Source organism: Rhincodon typus, chromosome 20 (assembly GCF_021869965.1).
Source record: "Rhincodon typus isolate 14 chromosome 20, sRhiTyp1.1, whole genome shotgun sequence".
NCBI classification, from domain to species: domain Eukaryota; kingdom Metazoa; phylum Chordata; class Chondrichthyes; order Orectolobiformes; family Rhincodontidae; genus Rhincodon; species Rhincodon typus.
In genome coordinates, this window is record NC_063351.1 from 30886016 (window position 1) to 30902852 (window position 16837).

A 16837-nucleotide genomic window follows, 5' to 3' on the forward strand; every position below is an offset into this window, starting at 1 on the left:
CCAGGAACCTTGACAGTAGGGAGGTCACTGACTGATTAGGACTTAATCCTGTTGGGGTTTGAAGAAAATTTCCCGGGACGGGAAGGGGTTGCCACTGGTCTTCTGGTTGAGATATTGGGCATCATCATAGTTATTATTTCCAGCCCAGTATTTCCACGTAAAGCTATGCAGTGCTGCAAACAGGAGTGGGAACCTTAGGCAATTGTTCGACTGTAACCCTCAGTTGAAGACCATCTTAGCTATCCTACTGCTCCCCGGGTGAATGTGAACTGAGTAAAAACAAGGGTCACAGTTGTGATACCAGTCTTATATTAGCTAGCATCTACTTAAAGTGTAGAATGACGTAAGTAGCTCTAGGTCGTGTTTGCAGAATGTAAATCTTGCACACTATAAACAGAACTCAAGTCTTAAATAACATACAGATGTTATATTTAAAAATTATGCTTTTTATTGGAATGTCAACACTACCACAGGCTTGAATGTGGAAAAATATGCTCAAAACGTTTTCCATGAAAAGAAATTGTACAAAGTTTCCATTCTGTTTTCTTAAAGCAGTACTCAGATACAGAAATACATTGGAACCTGAACTAAGAAAAGCATGTAGGATATTGTCAAACAATGAAGCAACTGTGACCAGTCAACTGATTAATCGAGGGTCTTGCTCTTTCCTCAGTCACAAGAGAAATTAGTTTATTCAATGAAGCAGGCACCACAGAAACGCTGCTTTTATTGTTTCTGAAATACATCAGCTGAAATATCAGAAAATATTCTCAAATTTAGCACTGGTTGAAATTACTGCAATGCAAATTTCTCTAAACATTATTTCCCCACTATAGTAGTTATTTGTTAGGAATTAATTTTTTTTATCAATCTGATGGAAACTTTTACCTACAAAGCCAACCTAGACTTTCCCTTCAGTTGCTCATCAAATTGCCCTGTATGTGCACTATTTTCAGCCTTTATTTTGGAATTCAGCATTTTTTTTTGTAATCACATCGTACTGAGCTGACCAAATGGTTTATAAATACCATACATTTACGTTTGTGTGCCTAGCGGTATAGATGATTCATTGCAAATAGACATTCAGTAGGAAGTCAGTAGCAAATGAGAAAAGATTAACCAGATTAACAGGAATCTAACTAAATACAAACTACACCCATTAGCTTCTCAATGCATGAAAAGATGTGGACAGTTCCCCATATATTCACAATTTTGAAGAAAGAAACCCAAGGATGATGAGTCAATTAAGTTAAAATTCAGCAAAAGATTAAGATAGTAAACAGTATGGTTTCTACAAGACTGCATTGTTTACTTAGTACTACTGTTGAAGATTAAACATGCTTAGCACCATCTCAAAACAGAGTGGTGGACAAAATTATACCTTTCTAAATGTGTTGTATGAGGCATAAAATGAGGACATAATATACAACATAATGTTCAACATTCAAACACACAAATTGGCTTGGATTCTGAATATCATTCAAGGTGGGCTGTACACACTGGTCAACAAATCACATGGTAATGATACTCAAATACTTACTACAAATCTACTGTTCACTTTTTCTAAAATCTGCTTTTCATTTAAAGCCATTGCCTCTCCTTTTCGTTTTTTTATTCGCTTTTTCTCTAACTTCTTACAAGCATACATTTTTCCTGTGGCTCGCACTTGACAAGCACAGACCTACATTTGAAACAGACAGAATAATTAGTTCTATACATTTTCCATGTATTTAGAACAGTAGAAATGTTAAGGTCTTCAGAGACATTTAACCTCTAAACCACTAAACCAGGTTCAATAATTGAGCAGGTTGCGTGGATTATGAACTTGCACATTTTCAGAATTTTGTCACAGGTCGCTAAAATATTTGTTAAAACATTTTGGAAATCATTTAAAAATGTAAGTGTAATTTCAAATAAAGCATGGTTCTTGCACTTAATCGGAGTTCAAGGAAGAAAAAAAGATCAGAGCAGAAAACAGCTTCCAAGATAACTTACCTCACCAAAACCACCTTTTCCCAGCACTCGATATTGCCGAAATGTGTTTTTTGTTACAGCTTGTCTGAAAGAAAAATACAACATGAGCAAAAAAAAATGCATATCTTTCCTTTTGGATAAACGAGTGGAGAAACAATTTAGTAGCAAATAAGTTCTAAAATTTCCCTTCTCTTTGCCTCAAAGATACTAGAAATGCTCCACCTGTCATTTCTTAAACACTTCAACAAGTTCCTCTTTGGGCCTCATTTGTTTTTCACTAGGATTAATTTAAGTAATGCTTTACAGAGTATGTTCACCCACAGGTAATTTTTTTTCAGCCATCCAACTGTTAATAAGAAATATGCCTCGTGGCTGATAGTATTACCTGAAAGATTGAAGTATTTCCATAGTTTTTTTTAAAATAGTGTAGTTGCAAGTCCTCTGGCCTGTGATTCAAATATCCCACTGGGGCCCTGCGGCAGCTACATTCTGCAAGGGCAGCACGGTGGCTCAGAGGGCAGCACTGCTGCCTCACAGCGCCGATCTGGGTTTGAATCCACCCTCGGGTGACCATCTGTGCAGAATTTACAGATTTCTCTGCATGGGTTTCCTCTGGGTGCTTTGGATTCCTCCCACAATGCAGATTAGATGGACTGGTCATGCTAGATTGTCCAATGTCCAGGGATGTACAGGGTAGGTGGATTAGCTATTGAAATACAGGGTTACAGGGGCAGGGTAGGGGGTTGGGTCTGTTTGGGATGGTCTTCAGAGGGTTAGTGTTGACTCAATGGACTGAATGGCCTACTTCCACACTGAAGGGATTCTATAACATTCAAGAAACCCATTCTTTGAGCTTTCCTAACCTTACAACAGCAAAAATATCCATTCCATCACATCAACTCCAACAGCACAGAACCTCTCCCCAACTGCCAGTATAGAACTACTTTCCAGACTGAAGTCTGGACCAATGTTGCTCGCACTCCATCAGTTTCATTCATAACATAACTGAAACAGAACAAATCTCATCACACCAAGAGAAAATTCTAAACAAAACGTCTGCCTCTTAGCAGCAGTTTTAAACAAAAAACAGAGTTAAAGTTTGATTCTCTAAGTCCACAGGTAGTTGCCTTTAACATTTTATATGACAATTTAGTAGATCGCATTTCCTCTTTAAGTACCAGGATATAGCTCTTTAGCTCACCAGGCTTTAATATACACACTGTCAAAGCAAACACTTTCCATCTGGTTCAATGTTGAATTATGATTTTTACAAGTTTTAGCTCTGGTTCCAATCATTGTTCCACTGCATTAATGACAATCCTCAGTTTGCTTAATAGCACAGTCACAGCACTACTAAATAATTCATTATACGTCAATAAGGAGGCACCAAACAAAATGCAAGGTATCCAGCAGATCACAAATAATAGAGTGAACTGGAAAAGGCTCAGTTATGTAGAAATGACGGCCATGTACTTCACCTTGGAGGGAGAAAATCTGAAAAGAGAAAACTTCCTTGGGACATTTACACCATCCTTAGCTGTGGGGCAACAGTAGCTGTGAACTGCAAGTAGTTTGCCTCTTATCCATATCCATAAACAGCATAAAATTTTTGGGAAAAAGTAAGCATCAACAATGAGATACTACACACATTTATTGAACATAAATGGATCAATTTGATGGCCTTCATGTTTCCCTACTTGTAAATCTAACTCCATAAGGTCTCAATAACAAGCTTCATTATTGCCAAATAAAATAAACCTTTTACAAACATGGCACCAGTCTGTAATCCCAGATCTTCAAATCTTTTGAATATTCACTAGCTTTCCCATGCTTGATTTAATGAAAATGCAATGTAAAGACACATGTCTTTGCTTCCATGAGCCTTACCTTTCCAGCCACTTCCACTGGAGAAAGCGATCAAAATACATGCTTTCCTGGTATTCATTAAATGGCTGTCCACTGAGATAATCATGCACTGACCTATTATACAACATAATAAAAATATAGTCAAAAAACATGTTACTTTGTGTGAACTTACAGGAACAGTAATCATAACAAAGACTGCACATTGTTTCAGGCATGAGGGCAATAATCACCAGCGTCTCTTTAATCGAATCATACAACACAGGAGGCCATTTGGCCTATTTTGCTCATGCTCATTTTGTGTTAGAGCTATCCAAATTAATGCCACACTTCTGCTGTTTCCCTATAGGACTTTAGTTCTTAACCTTTTAAGTATTTATCCAGTGCCAACTGTAAAGTTACTGTTGATTCTGCTTTCATCACCTTCTGAGCAGTGCACTACAGATCACAACTGTTTAAAAAAAATCCCCATGTTAGCTCTGGTTTTCTGTCTTTCACCATAAATCTATGTCCTCTGGTTACTCACCTTTCTGCTACTGGAAACAATTAACCTGATATACACCAGCAAAATTGCTCAGGATTGTTAAACACCTTAACCAAAACCTTTAACTTCTCAATGGAGGACAATTCCAAGATCTCCACATACAGCGGGCGGAAAATCATTGAAATTCAAAGGAGGAGGCCATCATTTCATCGTGTAGTCTCTGGGTTGGCTGAGAAAGAGCTATTGAGCCTTATCCCATTTTCTAACGCTTATGGTATTGCTCTATTAAAACTCTCTCTACACTGTCTCTATCCAGTTTGACATCTTTCCTAAAGTGTGTTATGGATAAAATACAATACTGCAGGTGAAGCCTAACCAATGTCTTGTAAACATTTAAGCATAACTTCCTTATTTTTGTATTGTATTCCTGTACTAATACAGCCAAAGATCTCATATGCTTCTCAACAGCTTTGTCAACTTTTCCTGCCACAAAGATTTGTGTACATACACCCACAAGTGTATCTGTCTGTGCACCCACTTTAAAATTGTACAATTTAATGTAAATTGCCTGCTCTCATCCTTCATACCAAAATGTACTTCATATTCCTCTGCAGTAAATTTCATCCACCAAGCTGTTTGCTCATTTCACCAGTCTTTGACATCCTCAGATTTGTCCCTTTCCAGCTCATTGTTTATTTTACATTGAATCATTTACTACATTTCCGAGGCCCATGTCATTAATATAAGATGTAGCAAAAAGAACAGCTGCCCTAACGCTAGTTCCTGTGGACCAACAGTGTAAACACTCTTCCAGTTTGAAGAGCAACCGTTCACCATACTCTCCACTTTCTGTCCTTTAGTTCTTGTTCTGAACTCTGTCTGTTAACAAGTCTGAGTGCACTGATTGCTAGAGATTAAAGGAGGCTGCTCCTCATATGTTTTCCTACTAAAATATGTTCCTCTCAATTCCCAAAACTCGATCCCAACATTCTTGTTGTTTGGCTGAAAACAGACTGATCCAAGATTTCAACAATTCAGGTATTCCTTTTCCTGTTTGTTTTTGAAAACATTGATTATCCAGTTTTTAGTGGGAAATTTGAAGCTCCCCATTATCAATATCAAGGCAAAAATAGTTATTGCATTTCTATGGAGCTTAGCTGCAAATTTGTTACTTCATTTCCTTCCCACTATTTGGTCACAGTCAGCGCATACCAACAGTGTACTAATTCTCCCAAAGACCCTTATTTTCCTAAATGTTTGAATCACATCATCCTTCTCCAGCACTATAACTGTTTATTTGATATACTTTTAAAAAATTCATTCACAGGATGAGGGGTGTCACTGGCTAGGCCAACATTTATTGTCCATCCCTAATTGCCCAGAGGGCAGTTAAGAGTCAACCACATTGCTGTGGGTCTGGAGTCACATGTAGGCCAGACCAGCTAAGGATGGCAGTTTCCTTCCCTAAAGGACATTAGTGAACCAGACAGATTTTTCCAACAATTGACAATGGATTCATGGTCATCATTAGATTCTTTATTCAGGTTTTCCTTTATTAACTTTAAAATCCACCATGGCAGGATTTGAGTCTGGGTCCCTCGAACATTATCTGGGCCTTTGGATTAACAGTTCAGCGATAATACCACTACGCCATCGCCTTCCCAACTGCCACTCTCCATCCTACTTCCCTATTTTTCCCGCATACCTTCTTACTGGGAAGATTAAATTCTCAATCCATTAGTTTAGGAAAATATCTGTAGAACTGTTTTAATCTGTATTTGCCTAAATCAAAGTATTAAAGACAAATTTGCCCCTTTGCAGTTGAAGTGTTTGCATGAGATTCACAGTGCACTGTCTGCCATGGCTTGGAGCGAGAGCTCTCTGCCTCATTAATTATGTAACATAGTCTTTTAGACACCTTCCTCAGGGATTGTTCTTGCTTCACTCTTCTGCCCATTTAAAGAGATGAGGCAAACAGCCTTCCCTCAGATGGTGAAGAGTCTTTGGGATTCTCTGAAGCAGACTCCTTGAATACATTTAAGGCAGAGGTAGATAGATTCTTTTCAAGCAAGGGGTTGAAAGGTTATTGGGATAGATAGGAGTGCAGATCTGATGTTACAATCAGACCTGCCACGATTTCTTCAAGGATAGTAGCAGTGCCATGGGGCTGAATGCTCTCCTCCTGTTCCTTGTTTGTGCAGTGAGAGGGGTGGAGGTGCTGCCACTGTCGGGACCTTCTGACGTTCGAGCCGCTGGCACTATATTGAAAGTCCAGAAACACACCACTTCAGATGTGGCAGAGCTCGAACAGTCTCTCCCATCCTGGTACTCTTTACTTTCTGGGCATGGCCCACTGGTAAAGAATGCCAGCTCCCAGTTTTGTGGTGGAGGAGGATGAAGGCAGTCCTTCTCTCACTGCAGATTGCCACAGGAGGCCACACCACTAGGCCATGCCAGCTTGGACACAAATTACAGCCTGGGTCAGTGCTGTGCCCTGGGTGAAGTGGGTCACCTAACAGTTCAGGAAGGAGGTCAAAGATCTTCTCCATCTTGCAAAGATAAGTGCTACCATTTACCATCTATGGCTTAAAACACATTAATGTGAATAAATCCTCGGGACCTGATCAGGTGTACCCGAGAACTCTGTGGGAAGGTAGGGAAGTGATTGTTGGCCCCCCTGCTGAGATATTTGTATCATTGATGGACACGGGTGAGGTGCCAGAAGATTGGCTAATGTGGTGCCACTATTTAAGAAAGATGCTAAGGAAAAGCCTGGTCATATCAATCAAACTATAGACTCGCAAGCCTGACATTGGTGGTGGGCAAGTTGTTGGAGGGAATTCTGAGGGACAGGATTTACATGTATTTGAAAAGACAATGACTGATTAGGGATAGTCAACATGGCTTTGTGTGTGGGAAATCGCGTCTCACTAACTTGATTGAGTTTTTTGAAGGAGTAACGAAGAGGATGGACGAGGGCTAAGCAGTGGACGTAATCTGTATGGACTTCAGTAAGGCATTTGACAACGTTCCTCATGGTAGACTGTCTAGCAAGGTTAGATCACATGGAATATAGGGAGAACTAGCCATTTGGATACAGAACTGGCTTGAAGGTAGAGGCAGAGGGTGGTGGTATGGGGTTGCTTTTCAGACTGGAGGCCTGTGATCAGCGGTGTGCCACAAGGGTTGGGTCAACTGTTTTTTGTTTTTTTTACATAAATGATTTGGATGTGAACGTAGGAGGTATGGTTAGCAAGTTTGCAGAAGACACCAAAATTGCAGGTGAAGTGGCCAGTGAAGACAATTACCTCAGTACAACGGCATCTTGATCAGATGGGCCAATGTGCCAAGGAGTGGCAGATGGAGTTTAATTTAGATAAATGTGAGGTGCTGCATTTTGGAAAGGCAAGTCAGGGCAGGACTTGTATAATTAATGGTAAGGTCCTGGGGAGTGTTGCTGAACAAAGAGACCTTGAAATGCAGGACTATAGTTCCTTGTACGTGGAGTCCCAGGTAGACAGGATAGTGAAGGTGGTGTTTGTCATGCTTGCCTGTATTGGTCAGTGCTTTGAGTACAGGAGTTGGGAAGTCATGTTGTGTCTGTACAGGACTGTTAAGCCACTATTGGAATACTGCATGCAATTCTGGTCTCCCTGCTATAGAAAGGACACTGTCAAACTTGAAAGGGTTCAGAAAAAATCTACAAAGATGTTGCCAGCGTTAGAGGATTTGAGCTAGAGGGAGAGGCTAAACAGACTGGGGCTATTTTCCCTGGAGAGTCAGAGGCTGACGGGTTACCTTATAGAGGTTTATAAAAATCATGAGGGGCATGGATAAGGTAAATAGACAAGGTCTTTTCCCCCAGGGTGGGGTGAGTCCAAAACTAGAGGGCATAGATTTAAGGTGAGAGGGGAAAGATTTAAAGGGATCTAAAGGGCTACTTTTTCAAACAGATGGTGGTGCATGTATGGATTGGGCTGCCAGGGAGGTGGTGGAGGCTGGTACAATTACAACATTTAAAAAACCTCGGGATGGGCATATGGGCCAAATGCTGGGAAGTGGATTAGATTTACTTAGGATATCTGGACAGCATGGCCAAGTTGGACCGAAGGGTCTGCTTCCGTGCTGTACGTCTATGACTCTATGACTCTACCATCTGCTACCTCATATCAATCTAACTTCATGTACACTCAATGGCTCTCACCTACTTCATTCTCTGAAATCATTAACCCTTCCAGCCCTCTGCACTGCAAAGCGATGCATGCCTGCACCTGAACACTAAAGACCCTATGTGCTAAGAAAGTAATTGGAACTACACAGAGGCTGGCAGTCTGTAACTTAGTGCTGAAGTCAGTGAGTGTATGCAAAGTAATCATTGAGAGTGTACACAAAGGCTGGCAGCCTCCAAGTAAATACAAAACAAGAGAGTGTGAAGAAAGAAGATGAGAGCCAAAAGCTGTATGAGACGCTCATGTCCCTGTGTGCAAAGTGACCTGGCAGAATCAAGTCCTAGGTGTTCCTGAGCTCTCTAGTAAAGTGTGAAATGGCTGAAATGGTGTGAGAGTTGGTCCAAGAGTAGGTATGATGATGTGGTGAAACTGATGCCAATATGATGCACATATAGGGTCATGGAGAATGCTGGTCAAGCAGCAGGCAGGGATATTGTTATGAAGAGCAGTTGGATGATGGCTGGGACAAGCATTCAGTGAACTACATTTACCAGGTCTCCACTCTCATCTGCATACCAGGAATCTGCACCACGGGGTTCCTTGGAGAAGGAAAGTTAAGTGGTGTATTAATAAAATGAGTTGGAGCTTTAATGAAATGCAAATGCATGGGAGTTAGGCAATTGTTGCTTAATGGTGAGGCTCCAAATTTGCCATTTAAGGTTTGAAGGGAAAATTGGGAAAACAATTCTCCATGCAACTGAGCGCTAAATACGCTGTGTGTTAACAAAGTAATTGGAGCCATGCAGACTGGCAGCCTACAACTCAGTGCTCCTTGAGATTCTGGCTATTTGCATTCTCTCAGTGTTTTCTCACCTTTCTCGTCAAGGAAAGGAGAAATTCCATCCATAACCTCAAAAGCCATATCTTCAGTTTTTGGTCCTAATTTTGGTTGATAAATGTTGTTTCTCAGTAATTGTATTTCACTGCCGGTTGGAGGCACTGAAGCATTTCCTGACCATATGCTAGTGGTTCTAGTCATTTGACATACAAATTTTCTACACAATACAAATTCCAAAAGCACAAACATTAATTTAGGTTGAATAGAAACAGGTTCCTGCAAATAATTGAGAGTTTCTTTGGCCATCTTTTGGAATATTTTGTACAAATTTTGGTTGTTAACAGATTTTTCCCCCCCCAATGTCTAATACTGTAAACTGACTTTTGCAAAAGAATAAGGCACACAAGTTTAGGTTTAGAATATCAAATCTCTCCCAGCAATGAATGCCAGAATCAATTCATAGTGCTCAGTGCTAATAGCTGAACAGTATACAGTATACAGCCATGCCATTGAAAAAACATCAGATTCTCAACTTGCTTATACCTCTCTCTCAGTATCTTCCTGTGTCTTTTGTGAACCATGCACCACATTTGTTGTGTACTGATGACCTCATACAAGCCTCTCAGATTTTATTACATTTAAGTTTAGAACAGCCACTACTATTATTCAACTTAACGAGATGGTAGCCCTTTTCCACAAACTCATGGTGGTACCAGAAGTGCAAAGCTGTAACTTATTTACAGAGATTTTGTTGACATACATATCACTCAGAATGTAATGCAGCTATGATTGAGGAGAATGAAGACAACTGATTTTGTAACTAGCAGCTTTTAAATGTCAACGGTAATTCCCGAGTATTTGCCCCCCCACATTTCCTCACTCTGCCACCCTGTATAATAATCAAAAAAATATTTTAAGAGCTGGAATTTATCTTCTCAGCATCTCGCATTTCAGGAACTAGTAGGACCCACTTTGCCCTTACATAGTGTTTTGAAAAATATGACATCACTTCTCCAGTTGAAGGAATGCACAATTTGCCATGAGCTAACATATCCCCAAGAAAGCAAAGGGTTGAAGTGTTTCTGTACTTCATCAATAAATGTTTACCGTTGGTACTAATTTACACTTGGAAGACAGAGAGACACTGCCAATTTTACTCATATTAGTGTTTCCTCAACCACACGCTGACTTAGCCTTAAAATAACCGCAGATAAAGGCTGCGCATCACTTGAGCATAATTAACTGCTTCTTTGACGTACTTTGAAAAAGAGAAATATTAACAAACCTCCAAATCCAAGTGCATCTCTTGCACTTTATACTCTATATATAGTTAGCTTAGAATAATATTTAAAATGCCATGTGTACAAAACATAATCAGCTTCAGTTGACTTTTCAAACATGAAGCTGATACACTTCAGCTAGAAGAATGATTCCAGATCCCAGGTAGATATTTGAATCACACAAGTCTTACAGCGCAGAAGGAAACACCATTTGGCTCATCATGCCTACACTGGCTCTTCAAATCGGCATCGTTACCTAGTGCCAATCTTCTTTTGTTACATTTCTACTGTATTCTGTTCACTTGTTTACTTTGACATCAATACTTTCCTGCAGTACTGGATCTATTTATGTTTAATATAATCAATATCGACTTTCTGCCTAAATACTACAGAAAAGATTTGTGCTGCCTGACAATGCAATAAACCATGTGTAGCATTTAACATTTTGCCACAGAGTTTTAAATTGTCCAAATTTTTCCAATAATTGCCCAAAGATTCCTGGATCCACTTATGCAGAGTTTACATTAAAATCAACTTCGGCTTCTGCACTTATCTTGTTGACAGAAACTTCTGTCAATGTTTCCAACACAGCTTGGGTTGATTGCTATGCTACAAGTTAAAAGCCAACAAACTATATGAATAAAGTAACAGTGTGTCACACAAGGTTCAAGCAATGACTATTTTCCTGATCAGAACAGGATACAGATCTGTTGGGATTATTTAAGATGGTGCATCAATGAATTTTCTCCATTGCTTCCCACCAGCTTTGGTCTTTGAACCAGGATTCTAATCAACCAAAAGCAATGGTGATCACCTACTGAGCTCTCTGCTGGAAATATTAGATGATTTTCTACTCTGTCCTTGCAGCCTGCTACCTTAATTTCCACTGTCTATTCAAATTCAACCATACCAATTAAACTTAACTACAGCTAAAATAGCAAGTCCAATTTAATTTGATGTACCCTCCAATATAAATATGCATTGAATCCACTAAATGCTGCACCATTTTGCTCCAATTGTTGCCCTTTATTGCCATTACCAGCCTTGCTTAAACTCAGTAACGTGTTGACAACGTTTTGCAAGAATCACACATAAACAGTTTGCTAGGTCAAACTTCTCTCTTTCAGTCTCTAGTGTCTGATGCTAAACAGTTCTACCATTGTCTTCTCCAAGAAATTAACTATAGTCTTTTGCAGCAATAAAGCAGACACATTGTCAAGAGAAATTTTCCTATGATGTAAAATGGCTTCTTCATAACCCCAGAAAACAAATCAATACATTAAATCCATGGTGTTGCTTTTAATCTATTAAATGAAAGAAACCTTCCATGATTTTGTCGTGCAACAATTAAGATCATAATAAAGGAAAAATTGTTAAAACGAATTGCATTCTTAGAGTGCCATGGATAACACCCAGGTCAACCATTCACAATCGTCTTCATCAATGTAATCAGAACAGTGATTTTATACTAATCACAGCAAGCAACGTAACAATGAGAACATTATCATTCAGATACAAACTCCAAAATGTGTTTTTTTTTGGTGTGGTGACATTTCTGAATACACATTCCAATATATTTTAGCACAGAAAGGTAATTGGTTAAGGATTGGTCTTAAGCCTGCAAGCAAAAGTGGTTAATTTCCCTATGACATGAGTAATAGTCATTGCTTAAGGTCCACCATAAATAGATATGATGGTAAGTAGAAACGTGAAGTACCACTTTTAAAGAAATAGAACCAAAAGGAATATTTAAAACATTATAAAATACACGTAAGTATTTTGCCAACAGAGAACGAGGTTTTAATGCTTAGTTCACTTTTAACACTATCTCGGGATTTTAACTGATGATTCAACAACAGATAAATCATCTTGTAGATAGCAGATTCATGGGATGCACCAAAATCCTGATTTGGAGCCAACTGACATCCCATAAATTTCTGAAAGTAATGGTATTTCTTAGCCAAATGCAGTGAAAAACTTGGAACAAGATACACTCTCTTTAAAGTGTAATCTCTATCCTTGTTGAAAGATAATAGGCTGCATGTTAGCTGTTCTGATGTCCGGCATGCTTTCATTTATGCAGATTTTGGGAAAGTCCCATTCCAGGCACACAGGACAGGGAACAAAGATAATCCTGTGTCCCAGAATTCTCCTAGAAATTATGTTTTACAAATGAAGCAGCTATTTGTCCGCAATCTTTTTTGTGGTGACTAATCTTTTCAATTGTTTGTGAACATCTTCAGCCAGATCACTCATAGAAGCCAAAACATTTACAACACAGGGAGCCATCATGTCCTAGCCTGTTGAGAATGAGTTATCTCACCTAATTCGATCTTCCAAGTTTTGGTCCATAGCCCTGTAGGTGACATCATCTTAAATACATAACAAAGCACCTATTCAAATGCCAGGAGCAGGCTTGATCTTTTGTGAAGGGGATGGGTACTGGGCGTTGGGAAAGATCCCAAAGCTGCAAACTCCCTTATTTTATGGAAGGCACTGCATGCATGCTCCATTTTCATGTCAGGGAGGGAGGCTGGGACGGAGTCCAAGCTGCTGTCTCTGAATAGAGGCCATGGGCAGCATGGAGGTTTTTGCATGGCAAGGCAGGCAGGCTAGAAGGTCTGCTACTGCTTACTGGGACATTGGTCTAGTTGTAAACGTGACTCAAGACCTCACACCACATTCTCCATTAATCCCACGTATTCCTCTTGCACCTTCCTCACCCTCATGCCCCTTCTATAATACCCATCTCTTTTCTGTGCCCATGATGCATATGGGAGGGGGCAATAGTGGTGTAACAGCGATGACATGAGACTTGGAATCATTTGAAGTGCTTGTGGCCAATTACAGTTGTTTTGCTGACTTGATTAGGAGGAAATTAGTGTGAACAATCTGAGGCTCCCGACTGCTCGAGGCCAAGATTTGGAATGTTCTGCTGGTGTAGTTTAAAATGACACCAATGGGTGGCATTACTGAAACAGCGGAGACAGGATTCCTGCGATTGCTCCAACTGCAAGAAGTTGACACCACTCCCAAAGCACAAAACAGGTGCCCTGTTTCCCCTTTGACCTCTCAGCCTCCCCTGCTTCTGTGTGGACCTTTTATATGACTATTAACATCTGCCCTTTACACTCAGAGCTCATGGAATCTGTGAATTCCCATGATTTTGATGGCCCCCTGTACCCATCCCCCTTCACTCCCTCCATACAGAGGCCAGCATGACTGACTCATGAGAACCTCCCTGCTGTCACCCCAACCCCACCTCGTGGAGCTCCCAGACCCCTCCGATTATCATTGAGATTACACCTTTCTATCTAGAATTGCTCCCATCACTGTCATCATCACTTAGTGTCTCAGTGCAAAAGGGTTCCAATGGACTTCTCTAGTAAAGCCTCCCACCACCGCTCACTACCCAAACCACCAGGCCTGATTCCGGCCCATGCTTCAGACTGACTTCACAGGGCAGCCCCAGCTGAACTCTGTTCTGAGGTTTACAAAGCATCCTGATAGATCTACCTGTAATCCTTGGATCAGTTGCAGGTGACCGGCAGGTCTGATTGTGGCCCAAACCCTGGATTGGAATCTGACTGCAGCTCCCCACCCCGATCCCATTTGAAATTAATTCACTGTGACTTTCACGCAGCCGTTAGCGTGAAGCACATGCAGCGTGCTTGCCGGGTGAGCTGCTGGTAATGCTGTGGGTGTGACACTGACATCCGATGGTCCACACAGCCGCAAGCCATCTACCACACTCTCTGATCTAAAAAGCAAGGTGAGCCACAGAGGTGGTAGCCTGAAGCAACATGAAATAGAGAAAAGCTGGTAGAATCTGTGTGCAAAATGACTGAATGCAAGCTAAGAGCTGTAAGATTTACCAAGTGCAGATCCAGAGATGTGTGTGACCTTGCGAGTAAAGCGATCTGGCAGAAACATTGAAACTGTAGATATCCTTGAGACCCAAAGAAAGTCTCAAGGAGCTGAGGTGGTGTGGGAATTGGTCCAAGAGCAGGCATAATGACATGGCAAAGCTGGTGGTCTGCCGGTCCTGACTTCTGCGGGCCAAGGATCAAAAACAATGGTGGCCTTGCAGCTTGTAGGGATATTGTGGTGAAAGCACTGTTGGATGACGACTGGGACACAATTTTGCTGAGTCATAACCTTCAAGCACCAGCTCTAATTTACACTTTGGGAATTCGTGTCATCCAGTTTCTCTGGCAAGCAGAAAACTGGAAATGGCATAGAAAAGAGATAAGTTGGGGCATTCCCGAGATGGAAATGCACAGAAATAAGGAAGGTGCCAAAATAGCGAGATTCTCAAGTCGCCATTTAAAGTTCAAGGAAAAATCGGGAAAAAAAATTTCTTGACACAGAGATTCCGATTTTTCATTCTCAATGTATTGCCCATGCCATAACAGGAAGGGATGATACTGCCCATTGTGAGTGGATGTGAAGGAAAAATTGGTTTGGATTTACAATGACATGCCAAAGGAGGATCCCAGAGTCTGTAACTATTTACATTTACATGTGATGTGTGGTCATTTGGACGAGGATGGGAGAACTGTACCAGATACTATCCTCTGAAAACGGTAAGCATGAAAGACATACAAAATACTTATAACCAGAGCAATTAGACTGTCACAAAGATTGTGTTAAGTTTTCTACTTTTGAATTGGTAGATACTTCATAGAATTATGACACTTGTTGATGAGAAAAATAAAATGCAAGATAAATTATTGTAATATTAAGTAATAAAGAAAAAGATTTGGAAGCATATCAGTATATGCTGAAATTGTACTGTATACTGCTGTCCAGTGGAACATATTTGCAAAGATAAATAGGGATTTTAGTGTATCTAATTTGAATATAAGTTGATTAGCATCCCCTAACAGTGTGTTTAACCAGATAAAGAGGACGATGTGGTGAATCACAAAACATAGCACAATAAATAGAACATGTCCTTCCATTAGAGAGCACTGGACATGTCTACTTTAATTAAACATTTGCAGACATTTTAAAATTACATCTTAATTTAAGTGTCAAAGTGCTAATGAATTTCAATTAACATCTTTTCCACCAAAAAAAGGCCCAGAAGGGTTCAAGAAATCAAAAACTAATAGCAAACATTTTCAAAACAATTTAACCATGTAAAATTTAAAGCAAACTTTTCAAAACTGCATACTGCTACAACAGACAGCTTGCCTGATACTAACATATATTTGGCACACTTTGAAGCCTACTATTCAATTGTGTGCCAAAACAAACACTCTTAAAGAAAGCTGGATAGTAAAGTTCCTTGTTCAATTTCTGTTTGATTGAAAATACAAAGAAAAATCTAGACTTTTGAACAATAAATTTAAATAATTGCCTTTGGATAAAAGGAGTTAGCAATAAATGACTAATAACTCATGTGATTTATCTTGTAATAAAGCTAGATATTGGTATGTTGTTTCATCCTGCAAGCCATTGCAAACCCTAAACTCTCTCCATCACTTCAACTGCTAACAATTGTCATTTGTATAGACATCCTTTTCGTACTTTGCTACTGATGTCAGAATTTGCAGGTACTGAGCCCCTTCTTATTCCATCTAGTTGCTTCTCCCGTTAAAAAGCTCTCTTGAAACTTCAGATGGAATATTAAACACTTTTAAACTAATTGCCTGGTGGGATCATTTCCTGATTTCAACCACTGTGCTGCCTAATTTTTTTTTCATATCAGCATGGCAAATAAAAATGTCCTGCTTTTAAAATTAAATTTTAATGAAAGCCGGTGGCTCACACGTGTGGAGAACACCCTTATGGCCACAGCTGATGCCCTGATCCACAGCCTCTGGTGGACGTTGAAAAACAGAAAGCAGCCTCACAAGCTCCCACCTCCTGCCATAATAAGCCGCCTTCAGGCACTTGTTGGTCTCTAGCGTCAGCAGGCACTTGTCACTGCTGGGAGATCCCAACAGAGTCTGCAATCTGCACAGAATTGAGCATTTGATTGTTCAAATTCATTGCTTCTCATTGTTAAATGGTTAGGTGCCACCTTTGATGTACCAGCTCCGCCAAGACACTCGGAGATAGGAATACACTTGACCCTTGACTCTTGTGTTGACATTTCCTCCTGTCACACTTTTAACACCTGCCACAGGACCAGGAGAATTACAGCTTTCATTCTAACTCCTTATCATTTCTTAACCATTCAATTCCTCAGCTTCTGTTCTTCCTCTGTGATATGTTCTGA

General features: G+C 40.1%; 1 protein-coding gene across 2 annotated transcripts in view; it reads right to left on the reverse strand.

Annotated features, from left to right (window-relative positions):
* LOC109936422 (G protein-coupled receptor kinase 5) overlaps positions 1-16837 on the reverse strand; it is a 243528-nt gene that overhangs the window by 38809 nt on the left and 187882 nt on the right. For both annotated transcript variants that reach the window (XM_048608894.1, XM_048608895.1), the window contains 3 exons: positions 3862-3954; positions 1996-2059; positions 1541-1681 (listed from right to left, as the gene is read on the reverse strand). In XM_048608894.1, the coding sequence (XP_048464851.1) occupies positions 1541-1681; positions 1996-2059; positions 3862-3954 (298 nt within the window). The remainder of the gene's footprint in view (positions 1-1540; positions 1682-1995; positions 2060-3861; positions 3955-16837) is intronic.